This window comes from Cimex lectularius, unplaced genomic scaffold, assembly GCF_000648675.2.
Source record: "Cimex lectularius strain Harlan isolate CLEC.00 unplaced genomic scaffold, Clec_2.1 scaffold58, whole genome shotgun sequence".
Taxonomy (NCBI): Eukaryota; Metazoa; Arthropoda; class Insecta; order Hemiptera; family Cimicidae; genus Cimex; species Cimex lectularius.
In genome coordinates, this window is record NW_019392696.1 from 803,802 (window position 1) to 820,474 (window position 16,673).

General features: G+C 34.4%; 3 protein-coding genes across 9 annotated transcripts; 2 read left to right on the top strand and 1 right to left on the bottom strand.

Moving 5' to 3' along the window:
* The first annotated feature begins 49 nt into the window (after positions 1–49).
* LOC106670623 (growth hormone-inducible transmembrane protein-like) lies at positions 50–3,206 on the top strand. 3 transcript variants are annotated; one of them, XM_014401124.2, is made up of 8 exons: positions 50–242; positions 381–645; positions 1,756–1,867; positions 1,960–2,277; positions 2,337–2,458; positions 2,527–2,698; positions 2,766–2,872; positions 3,084–3,206. In XM_014401124.2, exons 2-7 carry the CDS (start codon positions 453–455, stop codon positions 2,857–2,859), a joined length of 1,011 nt encoding a protein of 336 aa, XP_014256610.1. In that variant the 5' UTR covers positions 50–242; positions 381–452; the 3' UTR covers positions 2,860–2,872; positions 3,084–3,206. The 3 variants fall into 3 exon arrangements, with proteins under 3 accessions (XP_014256610.1, XP_024081797.1, XP_024081798.1); XM_024226029.1 differs by lacking the exon at positions 3,084–3,206 and having other exon boundaries at positions 2,766–2,945; XM_024226030.1 differs by lacking the exon at positions 3,084–3,206 and having other exon boundaries at positions 134–242; positions 321–645; positions 2,766–2,945.
* On the bottom strand, positions 3,015–11,701 carry LOC106670622 (pre-mRNA-splicing factor SYF1). The gene is made up of 16 exons (XM_014401121.2): positions 11,663–11,701; positions 9,769–9,917; positions 9,564–9,687; positions 9,304–9,501; positions 9,051–9,235; positions 8,849–8,963; positions 8,629–8,776; positions 8,420–8,571; positions 8,135–8,355; positions 7,910–8,072; positions 7,735–7,848; positions 7,451–7,613; positions 3,982–4,091; positions 3,704–3,907; positions 3,211–3,637; positions 3,015–3,140 (listed from the first exon to the last, which is right to left on the bottom strand). Exons 1-16 carry the CDS (start codon positions 11,699–11,701, stop codon positions 3,061–3,063), a joined length of 2,592 nt encoding a protein of 863 aa, XP_014256607.1. The 3' UTR covers positions 3,015–3,060.
* A 32-nt stretch (positions 11,702–11,733) lies between these two features.
* Positions 11,734–16,430, top strand: LOC106670624 (SAGA-associated factor 29). 5 transcript variants are annotated; one of them, XM_014401129.2, is made up of 8 exons: positions 11,734–11,855; positions 14,165–14,282; positions 14,352–14,486; positions 14,553–14,675; positions 14,733–14,891; positions 14,948–15,064; positions 15,830–15,956; positions 16,016–16,430. In XM_014401129.2, exons 2-8 carry the CDS (start codon positions 14,244–14,246, stop codon positions 16,228–16,230), a joined length of 915 nt encoding a protein of 304 aa, XP_014256615.1. In that variant the 5' UTR covers positions 11,734–11,855; positions 14,165–14,243; the 3' UTR covers positions 16,231–16,430. The 5 variants fall into 5 exon arrangements, with proteins under 5 accessions (XP_014256615.1, XP_014256612.1, XP_014256611.1 ...); XM_014401126.1 differs by having other exon boundaries at positions 11,770–11,855; positions 14,343–14,486; XM_014401125.2 differs by having other exon boundaries at positions 11,771–11,965; positions 14,343–14,486.
* Positions 16,431–16,673: the final 243 nt, after the last annotated feature.

The following is a 16,673-nucleotide window of genomic DNA, read 5'->3' on the forward strand; positions in this document are numbered from 1 at the left end:
ATAAATAGTTCTTGTAAAAGAAAATACATCTGAATAACTGTTTTTATACATTTAATTAAAATAAACAAATTTTATGAAGAAAAAATTCTTTATTTTGGAGAATCACTGATTAGAGGTTCCAGTCGATATCGATTAATGTAGTTGCGTCCATGTTGAGTACCAGGTATTCACGTACTATGTAGGTTATTTTATGTGGGTTTGAATTCTGTTTTGTTTGTTCAAGTAGGAAGACAAGATTAAAAGTGGGTATATTTTAATTTATATTATATGTTATCAACAGATGTTGATTATTGACTGTTTATCATCAGTTATCGATTTAGTCTATCGTAGTTTCAATCGTTGCACAACGTTGACTAATGTGTTCGAACCGTTTGCCACAGCGTGATTCGCAGGTGATGGAAATTGCAGTCTAAATTTGTCGTCAAATTCTTAACAGAGTCGGACACGAAAAAATGCTGGCAGCAAGGCTTTTTAAGTGCGTCTCGCCATCGGCGAAATTGGCCGAGTTCGTGCCAAGGCAGAATCCTTTTAGGACACAGAAATTTCAGTTGAGGAATTACAGCCAGGATGTGAGGTCTAGGAGGAGGAGGACTATCGACTGGAAGGCGACTAAGGCAGAAGCTGAAACAGGAACTACAGATACACGTAAGAAAAAGTTACAGTGCAAATTATTCATTTTGTACAAGTACAACATATGATCATATATTGTCATATTGGTCAATACTGTCAAAAGTTATATAGATGGCTTTGACAATACATTTTTGGTGTAATTACCAACAAAAAATATCTTCCGACAAAAGACTAGCACAATTTTCACAAGTTTACAAATTATTGTGAAATATTGCAATGTCTGCTAGGTGACAAACTGTTGATCATCTTCGTTTGTCTGATGCATTTTGTCATTTTACTATTAGTCTTGTGGTGACAAACTTTCTACTAGCTGTCACCACTGCTTCAAAAATGGTCTCGCCTTTCACAGAGGAGCCAATGAGATGTATAAAGCAGGGTCTTAACTTGCTTATTTCAGACTCATCAATAAGGTCTCAACTCTCATTAATGGAACAAGCGGGGACTGCGGAGGTGTAGGCGTCTCGGCTAGTTGTTCTCGTGGTCGTGGGTTCAATTCCCACTCACTGTCACCTCTGGATTTTTTCTGACGCCTATGGGGACCTTTGGCTACAAATGAAAAAAAATTGATATGGCACTCGTCAATAGAAGGTCTGGGGTAGGATCAGATCTCAGACCCTGAATTTAGTCCCGTAACCCCCTTCAAAAATTAGTTTCTTCAATGGAAGAACACCGGCACACCGGGGCTCAAATTCACACATGCATTGCAAGCTCCCAAAAATAGAGCCAGGAAGGAAGGACAATAAGCTATATATTTCAGCTGCAGGCCTCAGGGGGATTATTACTAATAAACATGATCATTAATAGCAATAATATTAGATTCCCACTCACAATCTAACACTAGAAACAATTGAAAGGAAAGTATGATCTAAAATCGACTTAAGCCAAGGATTTCATCCGAAGCCTGACTACTTGATTTAATTATGTACATTTTTCTTCATAGTTGGGCAGTGTTATTTAAGCAAGTATAAGTTAATTAGTTTCCATTCATAATTAACAAGGACACAGTAGCCAAATGGTTTGCATACTCCGTGGTCATTTGTCCGCCTCTGAAATTTTTGACCCCTCTCCAAAAATTCATCAACATACATGTACAGAACTCCACTAACAATATAAATTTTGTTTTAGCTTTTGCTATCGGTAAAGCAGCCTTAATCGGAGGAGGTGTTTGTGGAATAGGAGCTTTGTGTTACTATGGAGTCGGGCTTGGCAATAAACCTGGCTTTATCGACCATTCAATGTAAACACATTTTTTTTTACAATTATTACTATAAATAATATACTATTTACTTTTGTAGTGTTGTTAAACCTTACTCTGAATTTTATGCTTAGGGTATGGCCTGAATATGTCAAGGAAAGAGTACAGTCTACATACATGTATTTCGGTGGATCACTCCTTTTCACTAGCACAGCCGCTGCTATGGCATTTAGATCTCCTGTTATTATGAATTTAGTAACTAGAAATGGTGTAATTGCATTAGTTGTGTCGCTTGCCGCAATGATTGGCAGTGGTGAAATTTGTCGGAGAATCCCTTACTCACCTGGTATAGGTATAAAACAAGCGGCTTGGGTACTTCACACATCCGTAGTTGGTGCAATGATTGCTCCAATCTGCCTTCTTGGTGGACCGATCCTACTTCGTGCTGCTTGGTAATTGATTTTTAAATATAATTTAAAAAATATTTGTAATAACAATCTAATCAAACTAGGCTGACAGCTGGAGTAGTTGGTGGATTATCTGCTGTTGCAGCGTGTGCGCCGAGTGATAAATTTCTCTATATGGGTGGCCCACTTGCTATGGGGCTTGGTGTCGTAATCGCATCATCAATTGGTAATTTTTCATATAAAATACATAATTAACAAAAATAAAGGTTTATTTATTTATTTATTTTTTTAAAGGAAGCTATTTCTTACCACCCACTGGTCTTCTTGGTGCAAGTTTATACTCCATTAGTCTCTACGGAGGACTTTTAGTCATGTCTGGATTGATGTTATACGACACACAAAGGATTGTTCACACTGCTGAAACATTTAGAGAATCTCCAGGAAGACTTTATGATCCAATTAATATGTAATGATTTACAACTTTTTTAATGTTGTTGTTATTACACTTATCTAATAATATAATTTTATTGCAGGTCGATTGGAATCTACTTAGACACAATCAACATTTTCATAAGAATTGCTGCTATGCTTGCTGGTGGTGGTGGTGGTAGCAATAAGAAACGCTAAAGAAATACATTCTGTAATTATTTATGTAAAAACTATGTAGGTTTAAGAATATAACTTAATTGTCAACTTTTCTGTTATGTTAAATATCTTTAAAAAATTAAATTTGTTCCTTCAACTTATAACTGAAACAAAGCTACAGTATAAATAAAAAAGTCTTTAAAAAATTAAATACCATTTATTAAAATTACATGAAAATTAATATTAATCACTGTCTTCATCTTTAGGTTTCAAGCTTCCAAAAACTTCATCAGGGATGATTTGCTTTTGAATAGGAAGATCATCTGTGAACAAAAAAACAACAACAAAACAATGACACGCTCTTTAAAATAAACATATAAATTTAAGCATTACCATCTCCTCTATCGTCTTCGTTAGCGCCTTCCTCATCACTTGATTCGAGAGCGGAAGAAATGTCCACTTCCTCGGGGTTGGTTTTCTTTTCATTTTGAAGCGCAATACCTCCTTTAGTTTGTACTTGGGTTTCACCTCGGACAAACATGATTCCTGAGCTGAGATTTGACGGTTGGCCTCTGCCCTCGGCCATTTCTGCGGCCTTGGCCTCTAAAAGCCTCATGTCATCTTTCGCGCCTGGTGCGAGGTCTGATACTGTCCCTGACATATTGCTAGCAGCAGACAGCATCTGGGCTGACATCATGTTGACTTGTGTGTTGTATGTTGCTTGGACACTTCGTTTTATCCTCAGCATCTCCCTCATTGTGTCTTCATTGCCATGTCGCACTTCGAAATCCTTCCAGGTCTGCCAGAAACCACTTGTAACCTGAATAAAAAATTATTTAATCATATTAAACACACAATTAAAAATAAACTAGTTTGTTAAAATTACCCTAGGGTCACACATCTGACTGCAGTGAGCATAAATGGCTCTTGCCCTGTCTATTTCACCTAATTTTGTTTCCATTTCTGCAAATCTGAGGCACATCTCTCTAGCATTTTGTTCAGTGAGCACTTCAATAGCCTTTTCATAAATCTGCCTTGTCTTAGGTATACCATATATTTCAGCTGCTTTTTTAATGTAAATGTTAAAAACCTAAATTTGTCACAGAAATATTAGTTCAAGTTAATAATTATCCTTAAGTAAACAACTTGGTCACAAAAACATACCTCAAACATTTCTTCGGGGAGGACAGCTGATGTGGCCCTTTCGTAAACAGCCATTGCATGCCTTGCCAAACCATGTTCCTCTTCCAGTTTCGCATATAAAAGGAACAGAGCTAGACAGAATAATTATGTTAACAATGGTATAACACAGTTGACCATCTCCAAGATATTAGATGCGGGATAACCTCAACAGTAGAAAAAAATCCATTTGATCTTTTAACATTTACTCAATTAAAACAGTTAAGGGGCCACAGTGGCTGAGTGGTTAGGGCTTGGTAAGGATGCTACCAGTTCTGGGTTAGAATGGCTTTTTAATTGATTATAGTATGTAAAATGTATTGTAAAGTAGTTTGATACCTTGTCCGCAACATCCAATGAGTAGTTGACAACAGAATTTTAAACTTTACAATCTTACATATTTATGTTTTGTTTTGAGAAGTGATAATTTGTTATTTCAGATATGTTCATAGTTTAAAAAATGTGGGAAATTTTTTGTTGTATTACTACTAGTAGTATTGTGTGATTTGTGTTTTAGCACATAACAATGTATTCAATATGATTTTGATTTATTTGTATTAATCAGCCTGATGAAATTATATCAATCATAGAAATTTAATTAAAAATGAAACAATCTCAGGAATTAATTGTTAAAAATCCCACATAATGAAAATTGATAAAAGCGAAATTTTTAATAATACAAAAGGCTAATTAGGAAGTTGATATAAGAAGGTTGAAAAAAAAGCTTGTGCCATTTGAATGTGCGTGTGGAGTTGAGGTGAAACGGCCTCGGGGAGTAGAAGCAATGTCACAGTTGTCGGCCTGATCCAGAATACATCCATGTGAAAATCCTCAGCTTTACCTTTGCCCTTTGTACCAAACTTAAGTCAAACATTACTGAAATGTCCGCTTCATTTTAATTGGACTAAATTTAACCTACAATGGTTTTCATCAGTAAAATATATAATAAAAAATACCATTTTAAGCTTGAGGTAATGTTTCATTGTATTCACAATTTGTGTAGTTTTGAATTTAGCACGTAAGTAGTAAAAACAGATTGTAAAGCTACGAGATCTGCTGGTGGGGTTTACAATTGCTATTTAAAAAGAAAAAAAAAAAAAACCGTATCTGGGGCTTATTTTGACTGAGTTATACCATAACGCAAGACTCGTCTTCACTTCGGGTTTAGTATCTTAACGCCGTGATCATAACGGCTACTCAGGAAATCTGTTTAATCCATTGTATTTTTCATGATATAACACATAACATGATTCCAAATTTTTAGGCTTGGGTATTTTGTACAACCTCCCCCCCCCCCAAAAAAAAGTTGAAAACCTGATTAACCAATAATATTTGATTCCCAGACTGGTGCTTCCCAAACTGTGGTCATTTTTTACAAATTTATTTGTATTAATCAGCCTGATGAAATTTATCAATCATAGGCATGCAATTTAAACTGAAACTATCTTTTCAAAAATTAATTGTTGGGAAAAAAAACGCAATCGGTATCTGGGACTTATTTGGACTGAGCTATACCATAACGAAAGACTCGTCTTCACTTCAGGTTTAGTATCTAAAACAACGCGGTCAAAACGTTACTCAGTAAAAATTCCAAATTTTTAGGTTTGGGTATTTTGTATAACCCTCCCCCTCCAAAAAAAGTTAAAAACATTAAATTCACTAATTTCGTGGTCCGCTTGACCAATTGATACATTACAATTAATTAAGGTTTTTAGTTGAGATGAAAAAAAGTTAATGGCACGAGCGGGATTCGAACCCACGATCTTCGGCTAGATACGGCGCTGCTCTACATCCTTTTTGCCATTTGAACAACCACGACATTTGAAAAATGGCAAAAAGGAGGGAAAACTCATAAGGTGGGGTTGAGATAGGAAGTTGATGTCTGAGTGGATTGAGGTCACGATAGCTCAAGTGGTAGAGCAGCAGCGTATCTAGCCGAAGATCGTGGGTTCGAATCCCGCTCGTGCCATTAACTTTTTTTCATCTCAACTAAAAACCTTAATTAATTGTGATGTTAAAAACAATATTAATCTATTGTATTTGATTCTCTAGAAAACTTCCATAACAAACAAATGAAGGCAAGTGAACTAATTATTTTGTTTTAACTATTATAAAAATTTCCCTACTTCTACTACAAAGGAGCATTAAACAGTTTACTGTATTTTATAGTTTATGTTGAGTTATGTTTAACATAATTCACTATTTTCCGTGGTCCGCTTGGCCAAATAATATCATTCAATTAATTAAGGTTTTAAGTTAAGGTAAAAAAGTCAGTGTCACGAGCGGGGTTCGAACCCACGACCTTCGGCTTGATACGCTGCTGCTCTACCACTTGAGCTAATGTGACCTCGATCCCCTCGGGCACTAACTTCCCATCTCAACCGCACCTTTTGAATTTTCCCCCCTTTTTGCCATTTCTCAAATGTTGTGTAATCTTATTTGATTCTCAGCGATAAATGGTGCTCATGACACTGACTTTTTTATCTCAACTTAAAACCTTAATTAATTGAGTTTAACATAACGTAAAATTCATATTCATTTATCATAACAAAATAATAATAATTTATAAATAAGTGGTTAACATGCTCTGTTTTCCCACCATCTATCAAAAATAGCTTAACCAACAGACTTTCAAGAAAATAAAACTCATTAAGTTTGTCCATTTTGCTGAGAGGCGAAAGGTACTATCAGAAAATGTGCACAATGTAACCATCTTGTTCTGACAAGGATTTCAGATGTACTCAACTGAACAAAATTTCATCAGAATTCGGATCCACAGTAACCGTAGCTTGAGGGGGCCAGGAAAAAATGTTGCGGGTAGTATTTACAAGGTTGGGGGGTGGGGGGGTGGAAGAAGTAACCTAAAAGGGACATTTTCTCAGTAACTACTGAACAATTTTTAATGAAATTTAGTTCACACGTTTCTCTATTATTACCCTCAAGTTTAACACGAGCTATTTGGAAATTCTTTGTCTGAAAAAATCTTAATTCCAACACCCTTCAAAAATGAATTTCTTTGATGCAAGAACACCAGCATTGAGGCTCAATTCACACGTGTTGTTTCAAGGTCCCAGGATGTAGTACAATAAGCTGTAATGCTGAGGGCTCAGGGGGAACTCCTCCAATTCTTGGTATCCACAATAATAATAATAATGTATACGACAAACTGGTACATATAAAAATATACTAATATCATCTTTCTAATTATTTCAGTCTTCCTGGTCCTTTCAGACAAGCATTGATTTTCACAGAGAAGTCAAATAAAATATTCAAAACAGAGATCCCCATTTTTATATAACAATTAATTTTTATCTTAATTACTTCGTAATGGTCATTAAAACCTAATATAGCGAACTGAGGACAAATCAGTATTTGGTCATAAATTTGTCCTAGCTAGGGAAATCATATTGCTATTAACCACACCTTCACCCATCAATAATGACAGAAAAAATACCTTTGGCAAATTTAGGAGGACAGTTTTCAAGACATTGCTCAAAAAGATCCCTCGTTCTTTCCAATTTGCTCCCTCCATACCTTGCAAGAAACTTTGTAAGGTATGTGTTCCAAATATCGTACACATTCGGCCACTTGAACAAAGCAATTCCTTTTTCATATGCCTAAAAATTAAAATTGTACATGGTTAGGTTTTGTTAAATGAAATTCTAAGATCTAAAGAGTATTTCTTAAATTATAAATAATTATTATAACCATCAAATAAAAAGTTTAGATTGTATTTACCCTAAATGCTTCTTCGAAGTAATTTTGCTCCTCTAGAAATATACCATAATTGATAATGATTTGTGGTGTTGCAATCTTCAAATCTATTATTCTATCATATACCGCTTTGCAAGACTGAAAAATTAATTTAGTTTAATTTATGAAAACCAATTTCACTTAGGCTAAATTTTATTACCTTAAAAGTGCCAAAGCTTTCTTCTAAATCGGCATACATAGACCATAGTTTTAGAGATTTATAAAGCCTCATCTGGACAGTTTCTGTTTCATCGTGGTAGTCAACTTTTCTAGAAGGCATAACTGTGGCTCGTTGGAGTAACTTTAAAGCTTCTTCATAATTGCTAAAAATTTAAAGATTTGTTATTTCTTATTACAAACAATGTCATTAATAAAGGCATCATACTCGTTTCTTATTTCCATTTCAGCCCATTCACACCAGACAGATGCCAAATCATCAACTTTTGTATAAGCGACTTGTGTCCCTTTCTCCATCACGATCCTGGAATCTTCGATTTGGCCATTTTCTTCGTAAAATTTTGCAAATGCTACCCACAGAGTGTGCGGCTTCCCGACAGCTTGTTTTGGATCTACTGTCTGAACGGCTTCAGTGTATGTGTTTATAATCTAACCGACATATTATTCAAAATTATTTTAAATATTAAGCCAAAGAAGAAAAAAAGTTACATACATCATGGGGTTTCCCTTCGAAAAGTTGAACTCTTTTCAGCCACTCGTGTACATTGTGTGGATTTTGCCTCAAGAGGACTGAGTTGAGAAGAAGCAGCCGCCTTTCTATCAAGTCTTCAAACCTTGCCATCCTTAACTCAATTTCAATGTCATCTAAATAATTAAAATTGAATTAAATTGTGGTCAGGGATTACATAAAACAATACTCACCATCCTCTGAAGGGGCTAATTTTTCAGAAACTTCTTCCATTTTTTTACTAAGTGAAAGCTCTTCAAATTGAGCATAAGCATCAAACACCTGGGTGAAGTCCCGAACAGTTGTAACTGTCTGAATAGCTTCTTCATAAATATCACGTGCCTTGAATTTTTCAAAAACTGCTTTAGCAATATAATTAAAAATAAAATAAAATATTGTAACTTGATTAATTACCTTTTCAAATAAACCACTCCTGATATAGTAATCAGCTAAAGAATTCCATAGTCTACCAAGCTGGTCTGTGTATTTTTTAAGTCCACTTCTTATAATTGCATCTACGTTTAATGTTCTATAAGAAAAATATGATAATTACATAAAATTATATATAAATTATATAAAACGTGTACTCATCCTAAACATATAAAATAATATTTACTTCATATCTTGAGGATTTTTAGAAATAAGTTCACAAAGTTCAGTCCAAAGTTGGTGGTTTGATTTCCCATGCTTAGAAACAAATTCATCGCTATTGACAATGTCAGCAAGTCTCACCGATGCCTCATCAAGCCTGCCAACACTTATTAGATAATCTATATATTCTTCCGCATCCTCTGGGCACAGCTAAAACCAAACGATTAACTGAAATGATCAAACTATAAAAATATATTTGAATAAATAAAAACCGTTACTTTCAGATATCTCCGGAAGACCCTCACAGCTGTCTCGGGAATGTTGTACTTTTTTAAAAATTTGATGTAAATAGGCCATATCCTCCTGTGTTGTGTTATTGGGAGTGACCTAAGCGCACGGTCGAACACAATCCGTGTTCTTGTAATTTTACACTGGTCGACCATAAACTGGCAATAGTCCATCCAAATTCTTGGCATCTACAAAACACGACGCATTTGTAATAATAAAAAAATAAATTTAATTTTAGTTTAAATGTTACCTTATTCATATAAACTAAAGCCCTTTCAAACGTGTTGTTGAGATGTTCATAACAAGGGTCAGTGATGCAACGTCCTTTAATCTGCTTTTTCCTCAATTTTAAATAATTGTACCATAATTTATAGCTGTAAAAAAAGTATAATTAAATATTAAACATTTATAACAAAAGTATGCATTTTTATAGTAATTTTTATGGATTTTAATACCTTCCTGGGAGTTCTTTCAAAGCTCTTTCATAAATTATGTTCACACCATGCTTAGGTGCATCTTTTTTAAACTCAATATACCTTAGCCAGTGTTTTATTGAATATGGATTTCGTAAAATTTCCTCTTCATATGGTAGATCATCTTCAGTCTGCAAAACAAGATGTTTATTTAGGGTAATTATGGCAGTATAGGCCAGACCCCAACTTGGAAACTAAAGGGGCTGCTAATCTGATGGTTTAGTAACATGTCTGTTAGAACAATCAAATGAAACAAAGGATTTAAGATTGCTTACTGTCATAGGACTGCCTCATCAGATTATGCACATTCAACTACCATACATTTTACATAGATTGTATAAGTCTAAAATGGATGCTGAAAAACTATAGATATCTTGCTTTGATTCAGCCAAGAAAACTGAGCACTTTTGATATTCTTTCTTCAATTCCATCAAGCATTAACGTTGAAGGCCGGGGGGGGGTCGTCTTTGGGTGTTGTTTGTGTTGGTGATGGGGGAAAAAATAAGTGGCCATATCTCCTTGGACGGGGCGCGGTGGCACTCCGTCTGTCTCATGGGGAAAGGGGGAAATAAGGTATAAGGCTAATGCCGAAAGGTTAGGCAAAAATTAAAAAAAAGTTGTAGGGGTCATTCAAAAATATTTGTAAAACTTTTGAAGCTATTCAAGAGTGTTTAGTACGCTTCCTTATCATCCCTTCCTACAATCAATTCATCAATTTGTTCAGCTTTTTGACTGCTCAACACTAAAACTTTTAACAGATCTAAAAGATCAGATTGGAAAAAAAATTAATTAAATTTAAAATAACTTTCAATCTTCCAACTGTGATACAAAACCAGAGGCATACTGATACTTAAATAAGTATAACCACTGAGTTCTTTTGATGTTAAGTTCATCAAAGGCCTTAGCATTCCCTACAAAGTTTGATCACTTCTGCTCATATTAGTCTGTATATTCTAGCTGTTTGTTCTAGCTTGGAATGTCAGACATATTGCACCATCTCTGTGGTAGTATTTGTCAACACAAACCGACCACCTGCTGAAGAGTGACAGACGATAATTCTGACCATTATTAACGAACATGGCAAAAAGAGGGAAAATTCGAAATGGTGTAGGTTGAGACGAGAGGTTGGTGTCTGAGAAGATCGAAGTCACAATACTCAAGAGGTTAGAGCAGCAGAGAGATCGTGGGTTCGAATCGCACTCGTGTCACTAGCTTTTTCATCTCAACCATAACCTTACATATAAATAGAATAATTAATTGAAATAATTAATATGGGCGATTATGATCACTAAATGTTAACAATAATTGAAGAAGTAATCACTTCATTTACAGCTCCCTGTGGCCACTTCATAAGTCTCTGAAAATGAATCCTGATTTCACATTTGAAAAATAGCAAAAAGAGGGAAAATTCGAAAGGTGTCCCAGTGGATTGAAATCATGATAGCTCAAGAGGTTAGAGCAGCGGAGTATTGAGCCGAAGGTCGTGTTCAAATCCCACTCATGACACTAGCTTTTTCATCTCAACCAAAACCTTATGTAAAAATAATACTTAATACGATCAATTATGACCGCTGAGCATATATAGATTTACGTAATTATTAACAAAATTATTTAATCAAATATTGCATTACAGTAACACCATAAAAACCAAACTATGCACCATAACACTTGTCATTATGAAAGTTAAAATAATGATAAACAAACGTTGGACCAAATGAAGCAGAAAGAATTGAATTGTAAATTAATATGATTATTATTATTTACCGCCCAAAATTGTATTAGTAATAGAAAATTGGTTCCGTGTCATAAATCGCACGCTAAAATTATAAAGCACTTCAGAAATAATTAATAAGGACAACGCAGGCTTAATACTTACAAATATTATTTTCAATCTCTTTTCTTCTAAAATCGGCATTTTTACGTTTGTTTTTTACTCATGAGGTTCTCCTCTCAACGAGGTTACGACTCTTGAACAAATCGACGCTCAAATCGATGGATGGCATCGTCCACAAATCCTTAGCCACGGTTACCACTTGAACGTTGGACACCGACTGTTTTGTTTTGAAAAGGTGTGATTTTAGCGTTTGAAAGAACATTTTTTTTATTTAATTAAAACATTAGACGAAGCCAGGTTAAAGGACAGGACATGCGACTAAGACCATCTCTGGTAGTTGATTCTGTAAGAAGAATTTATGTTTATTTATAATTTAATTAGAAATTAATTGGCTAAAATTGTGTGTGTGTGCAATCATAATTTTCATCATTATATTAACAGGTCCTTGGATTATACTAATTCACATTTACCTGTAAATAATATTAATAGAAATATCAGAATTCCACATAGGCACGATTTGCGAATGTTCAGAACATTTTGCACTCAATTGGACTTCTCAAGACTTATATGTGTTTTGAAAGTTACCATCTTACAAACTATTTTCCAATTTTAACTGAATGATATTTAACAAAAAGAACACAAACCTATATATACATATTATGTGATTATGTGACATACAATAATTATTTGAAAATTGTGAGATGCGGTCTGGTGTGATGTAGGTTTCAGAAAAAATTTTCTTTATCGTGCCAATGTTTCGATCTTTATTGAGATCATCTTCAGGGCCTGGGATTTACAAACATTGTTTTCATTTACCAAATACATTTAGGATGTGGAAAAGTGAATTTATACAATGCAAAATATATTTTTTATATTTAATCAAAGTATTTCTACTCACTCAAAGTGTTTGTCTTCTGTGTAATTGTGCCATTCTTGCGAGTCGTGTTGAGAGATCTCACGATTTCTGAATAATAATCTATTAACAGTCACTAATCACCACACATAAATTAGAAAATTACATGAAAGAGAGATAGAAGTTGAAAGAGCAGTTCACCCCTCAAATTGGTTGCGTCCAGCTCATGTCCTTAAGGAAATTGTGTTAAAGATAGAAAGGTATCGGTTATCTACACAAACAGCAGCAGCATGACAAAAATGTAGAATACCTTTGTGGTGTACGGAGAAAAAAGAAATCTTCAGAAAATTCATATAGACTAGAGGCAACAATTAGACAGAACAACTAGAAATCCTGGATGCACCGAAATCAACCGATAATAATATGATGTAGGCAAGGAAAAAAGATACAGTTATAAAAGCCAAGTGGCAATTTACTGCATATTTAGGACTTGGAAAAATGAAAATGCAAAATCATCAATAGCCCAGTCTGCCATCATGATAATAATTCTCAGCAAAATTGGGATCATTTATATCAAGTGTAAAAGTTTGATAAAAAAAAATATATATATATATAAAAAAAAGAGCTGCCTTAAAGTCTGGTTATCCGTTATCAACAACTGACTTTCACTCAAAATAAGATTTGGAAAAGAATTGCTAGTTTGTGCATTGTGATAATAACTCTCAGCAAAATTGGGATCATGTGCAGTTTGAGCATGCAAATTTTAATAAAAAAAAGAGCTGCCTTAATAAAGTCTGGCTATGGTGGTCGTAGCAATAACTGACCTGCACTCAAAATAAGATTTGTAAAAGAAGAATTGCTAGTTCATTTTGAAAACTTTATTAAAAAATTAGATTTTAATAAACTATAAAATATTGTATATTTTATTATTATTTGAGTACAAAGTAATCGAATCTTAATTTATTAGTAAAACGATTGATAATGTATAGTATGCTTTAATTGAAGCATACTATAAAAGTCCTCTTTTGGTGCGAAAACTTATGTAGGCTGAGATTCCTACACCTGGGGGAAAAATGAAAAGCTCAGGCCTGATGTATATACACTACCTCCTTGAAAAAGATCTGGGATATGGTAAGAAGCCGTAAGCTTAATTAAGAGCTCCAGATAAAAATGGAGATGCACAATAGGTGTGCAGGTTTTAAAGAGGTGATTCTTACTCTAACCTTAATTTTAGATGTAACCAATTGAGTATGATGGGTTTTATTTATATTTTTGGAGATTTAAAATAAATTTACTTTTAATTCTTGAGTATACTGACTAATTAACAATATTTAAAAAAAAAGGCGCTGTTATTGATTCCAGAAGTATATCTGCTTCTGAATTTTGAGAATGGTGTGAGTAGGTATTTCCTTTTAATTTTTCATGATTTTTGGTTGGTATTTACTTGCAATTCCAGAAGCTGTATTAAAAAAAAGCAATTATTGTATTTTTAGCACCATGATGTTGAACAAAGTGACTTTGATTCACCAGAGTCATTATTCTTTTATCTTTTTATTTACTTTTTACTTTTTTAAGTTTTTACTCTGCAAATTTGGAAAATGGAAGTGTTTTTCTTTTTTTATTCTTTAGCATTACTTATTACACATGACATGTAAAGCTTGGACAATTAAACTATTTCCTATTTCTTTCAGGTGCTGGCTTTGATAGTTATGTGCTCCTGGTACTACGTAATTTTGTCAGGAAGGTTTGTCGCTTCGCAGTAAATCAAACATGCCATTTTCTCTTGAAGATGCCGCTGTACAAGTGCTGGTACTTAGTTTATAGCTTTTGTGTGTATCTTATTTTATATCATTCTTTAGTGATTGAAAGAAATTTCAGGATAGGCTACGGACACTAAATTCGCTACTACATGACATCGAGGCGGAAAGAGAGACAGGTGAAAAAACACTTGACACAATTTCGAAAACTCAGGATAAAATCACACAGGAGGGCAAGCTAACATCATACAATCAGGTTAGATTTTTGAAATTGATTTACAAAAGAAAAACATGAGGATATTAAAAGATCTTTCTGCATTAGCAAAAACTGAAAAACCTTTACCACAATGCTATCAGAGATGCAACGCAGGAAGAGGAGTTGCTGAGACAAGCTTTGACGACAATTAATGAAATTAGAACAATCTGTAATGAGAGGCGGTTGCAAGTAGGTTTTGTAAATTATTTTTTGTTTATCAAACATGACTTTGACTTTTTATTTTAGGCAAGAAATGGCGGACACAGGGAAATATTTCACAAAGGCACTCTCTTAAAGTCATTGCAAATCTCTGCACAGACTCTTCCCCTCTGGGTTGGAAAGCCCGGTATGAAACCGCCGCCTCTGTGTGGCGCAATACCAGCAGAACCATCGTACATTGCGAAGGTATTTATTTACATGAGTATGTTTATTAGATTTCGAGATTCTTTGAATGATTCCAGCCAGGAGACATGGTCGCTGCACTGGTTAAAAACGTTGAGGCTGAAGAAGGCGAAGAGGACTATAATTGGATTCTTGCAGAAGTTGTGACATACAACAGTGCAACGAAAAAATATGAGGTAAGATCGATTAATTTTTTATTGTATTATTCCAAGAGTAAGTATGTTTTATATAATCCCTTTTATTAAACTTCTAATAAATTACAATTTCATATTTTATTATTGTACCTGATTATCCTGGTCTATTTATTTTTTTTTTGATATTTAGTGGCCAAGTGGTTAGGGTGGCCAACTCATTCATTTTTGCCACAAACACGCTAGTGTTTTTTTTCTTTTTTTTCTCCTATCAGAGACATTTTAACACTCAATCTTCAATAATTTAGACCGTGTTTTGTCAATTGTGCCTTGTTGCAAATTGACAGACTGCTAATATGTATCTGATAGACCAAACCAGCGATGATAAACAGACTAGGATGACCTGAAATGAGCTAATCATTTTGCAATTTTCAACAAAATAGCTCACAATTTATTTTTTAGCAATTAAGGTTCCTAGTTGAGATGTCAAAAGTCAATGTCACAAGCAGGATTCGAACCCACGACCCTCGGCCAGACACGCTGCCACTCCACCACCTGAGCTATCGTGACTTCAATCCATTCGGACACTTCCCATCTCAATCCCACCTTTTGAATTTTCCCTCCTTTTTGCCATTTTTAAGCCCACGAAGTCACGATAGCTCAGGTGGTGGAGTGGCGACATGTCTGGCCGAGGGTCGTGGGTTTGAGTCCTGCTTGTGACATTGACTTTTTTATCTCAACTAGGAACCTTGATTGGTTGAGGGATGTTGATTGGTCAAGCAGACGAAAATTAGTGAATTTATTTTTTAGGTTGATGACATCGATGATGAGCAGAAGTTGAGACACACTTTGAGCAAATCAAGGGTCATCCCACTGCCCTTGATGAGGGCAAATCCAGCGACAGATTCAAACGCTCTTTTCCCCAAAGGATCTATGGGTATTGTTTTAATCTTTAGAAACATCTGAATAAAAATAAATAGATAATTTATTTTTCAGTCATGGCCCATTTTCCCCGTACGACGTGTTTTTACAAAGCTCTGGTCAACCAACTTCCCGAGACTACTACTGACGACTACGAGGTGCTTTTTACTGACAAATCTTACCCCGGTGGTTATGCTCCACCATTGAAGGTTCCTCAAAGGTACGTTATTGATATTAAGGAAAAACCGTGTAGTTTGGACGCTACAAGTTCAGACAGTGAATCTGACTGAAACAAAAAGTCATTTTGATTTTGTAATTCATTTCTCTACAATATTCTAAACTTAACTTTATGTAAAACAAAAGAAAGTTTTTATTTTATTTTATCTTTTTATGGAATATTGACCTTCAATTGTATAATCTTTATGATTTTACGTTTAAATCAAATTTATGTAAAAAAATCAGGAAAAATAATAAAATATTAATGAAGAAATATGTATTTAATTAATTATATTAAGAACCTTTATATACAAAAAAAAATTAGAATATCCATTATATTTCGTGGTCCGATTGACCAAATAACTTCCAATTAATTAATCTTTTTATGTAAGGTATTGGTTGATATGAAAAAGTTAGTCACAAGAGGGATTCGAACCCACCCACCTTCAGCTGGGTGGGTGGGTTCAAATCCCGCTCATGACACTAACTTGTTCATTTCAACCGATACCTTACATAA

Bases quoted from the DNA above. Each gene is read 5' to 3' on its own strand.
- LOC106670623 (XM_014401124.2), top strand. From the start codon at position 453: ATGCTGGCAGCAAGGCTTTTTAAGTGCGTCTCGCCATCGGCGAAATTG. The intron at 2,278-2,336 runs GTAATTGATTTT...TAATCAAACTAG, and splicing joins ATCCTACTTCGTGCTGCTTG to GCTGACAGCTGGAGTAGTTG. The intron at 2,699-2,765 runs GTAATGATTTAC...ATTTTATTGCAG, and splicing joins CTTTATGATCCAATTAATAT to GTCGATTGGAATCTACTTAG.
- LOC106670622 (XM_014401121.2), bottom strand. From the start codon at position 11,701: ATGCCGATTTTAGAAGAAAAGAGATTGAAAATAATATTT. The intron at 7,614-7,734 runs GTAAATACAATC...TTTAATTTTTAG, and splicing joins ACTTCGAAGAAGCATTTAGG to GCATATGAAAAAGGAATTGC. The intron at 3,908-3,981 runs GTATGTTTTTGT...TGACAAATTTAG, and splicing joins TCCCCGAAGAAATGTTTGAG to GTTTTTAACATTTACATTAA.
- LOC106670624 (XM_014401126.1), top strand. From the start codon at position 14,244: ATGCCATTTTCTCTTGAAGATGCCGCTGTACAAGTGCTG. The intron at 14,487-14,552 runs GTTAGATTTTTG...TTTCTGCATTAG, and splicing joins AGCTAACATCATACAATCAG to CAAAAACTGAAAAACCTTTA. The intron at 14,676-14,732 runs GTAGGTTTTGTA...TTTTTATTTTAG, and splicing joins GTAATGAGAGGCGGTTGCAA to GCAAGAAATGGCGGACACAG.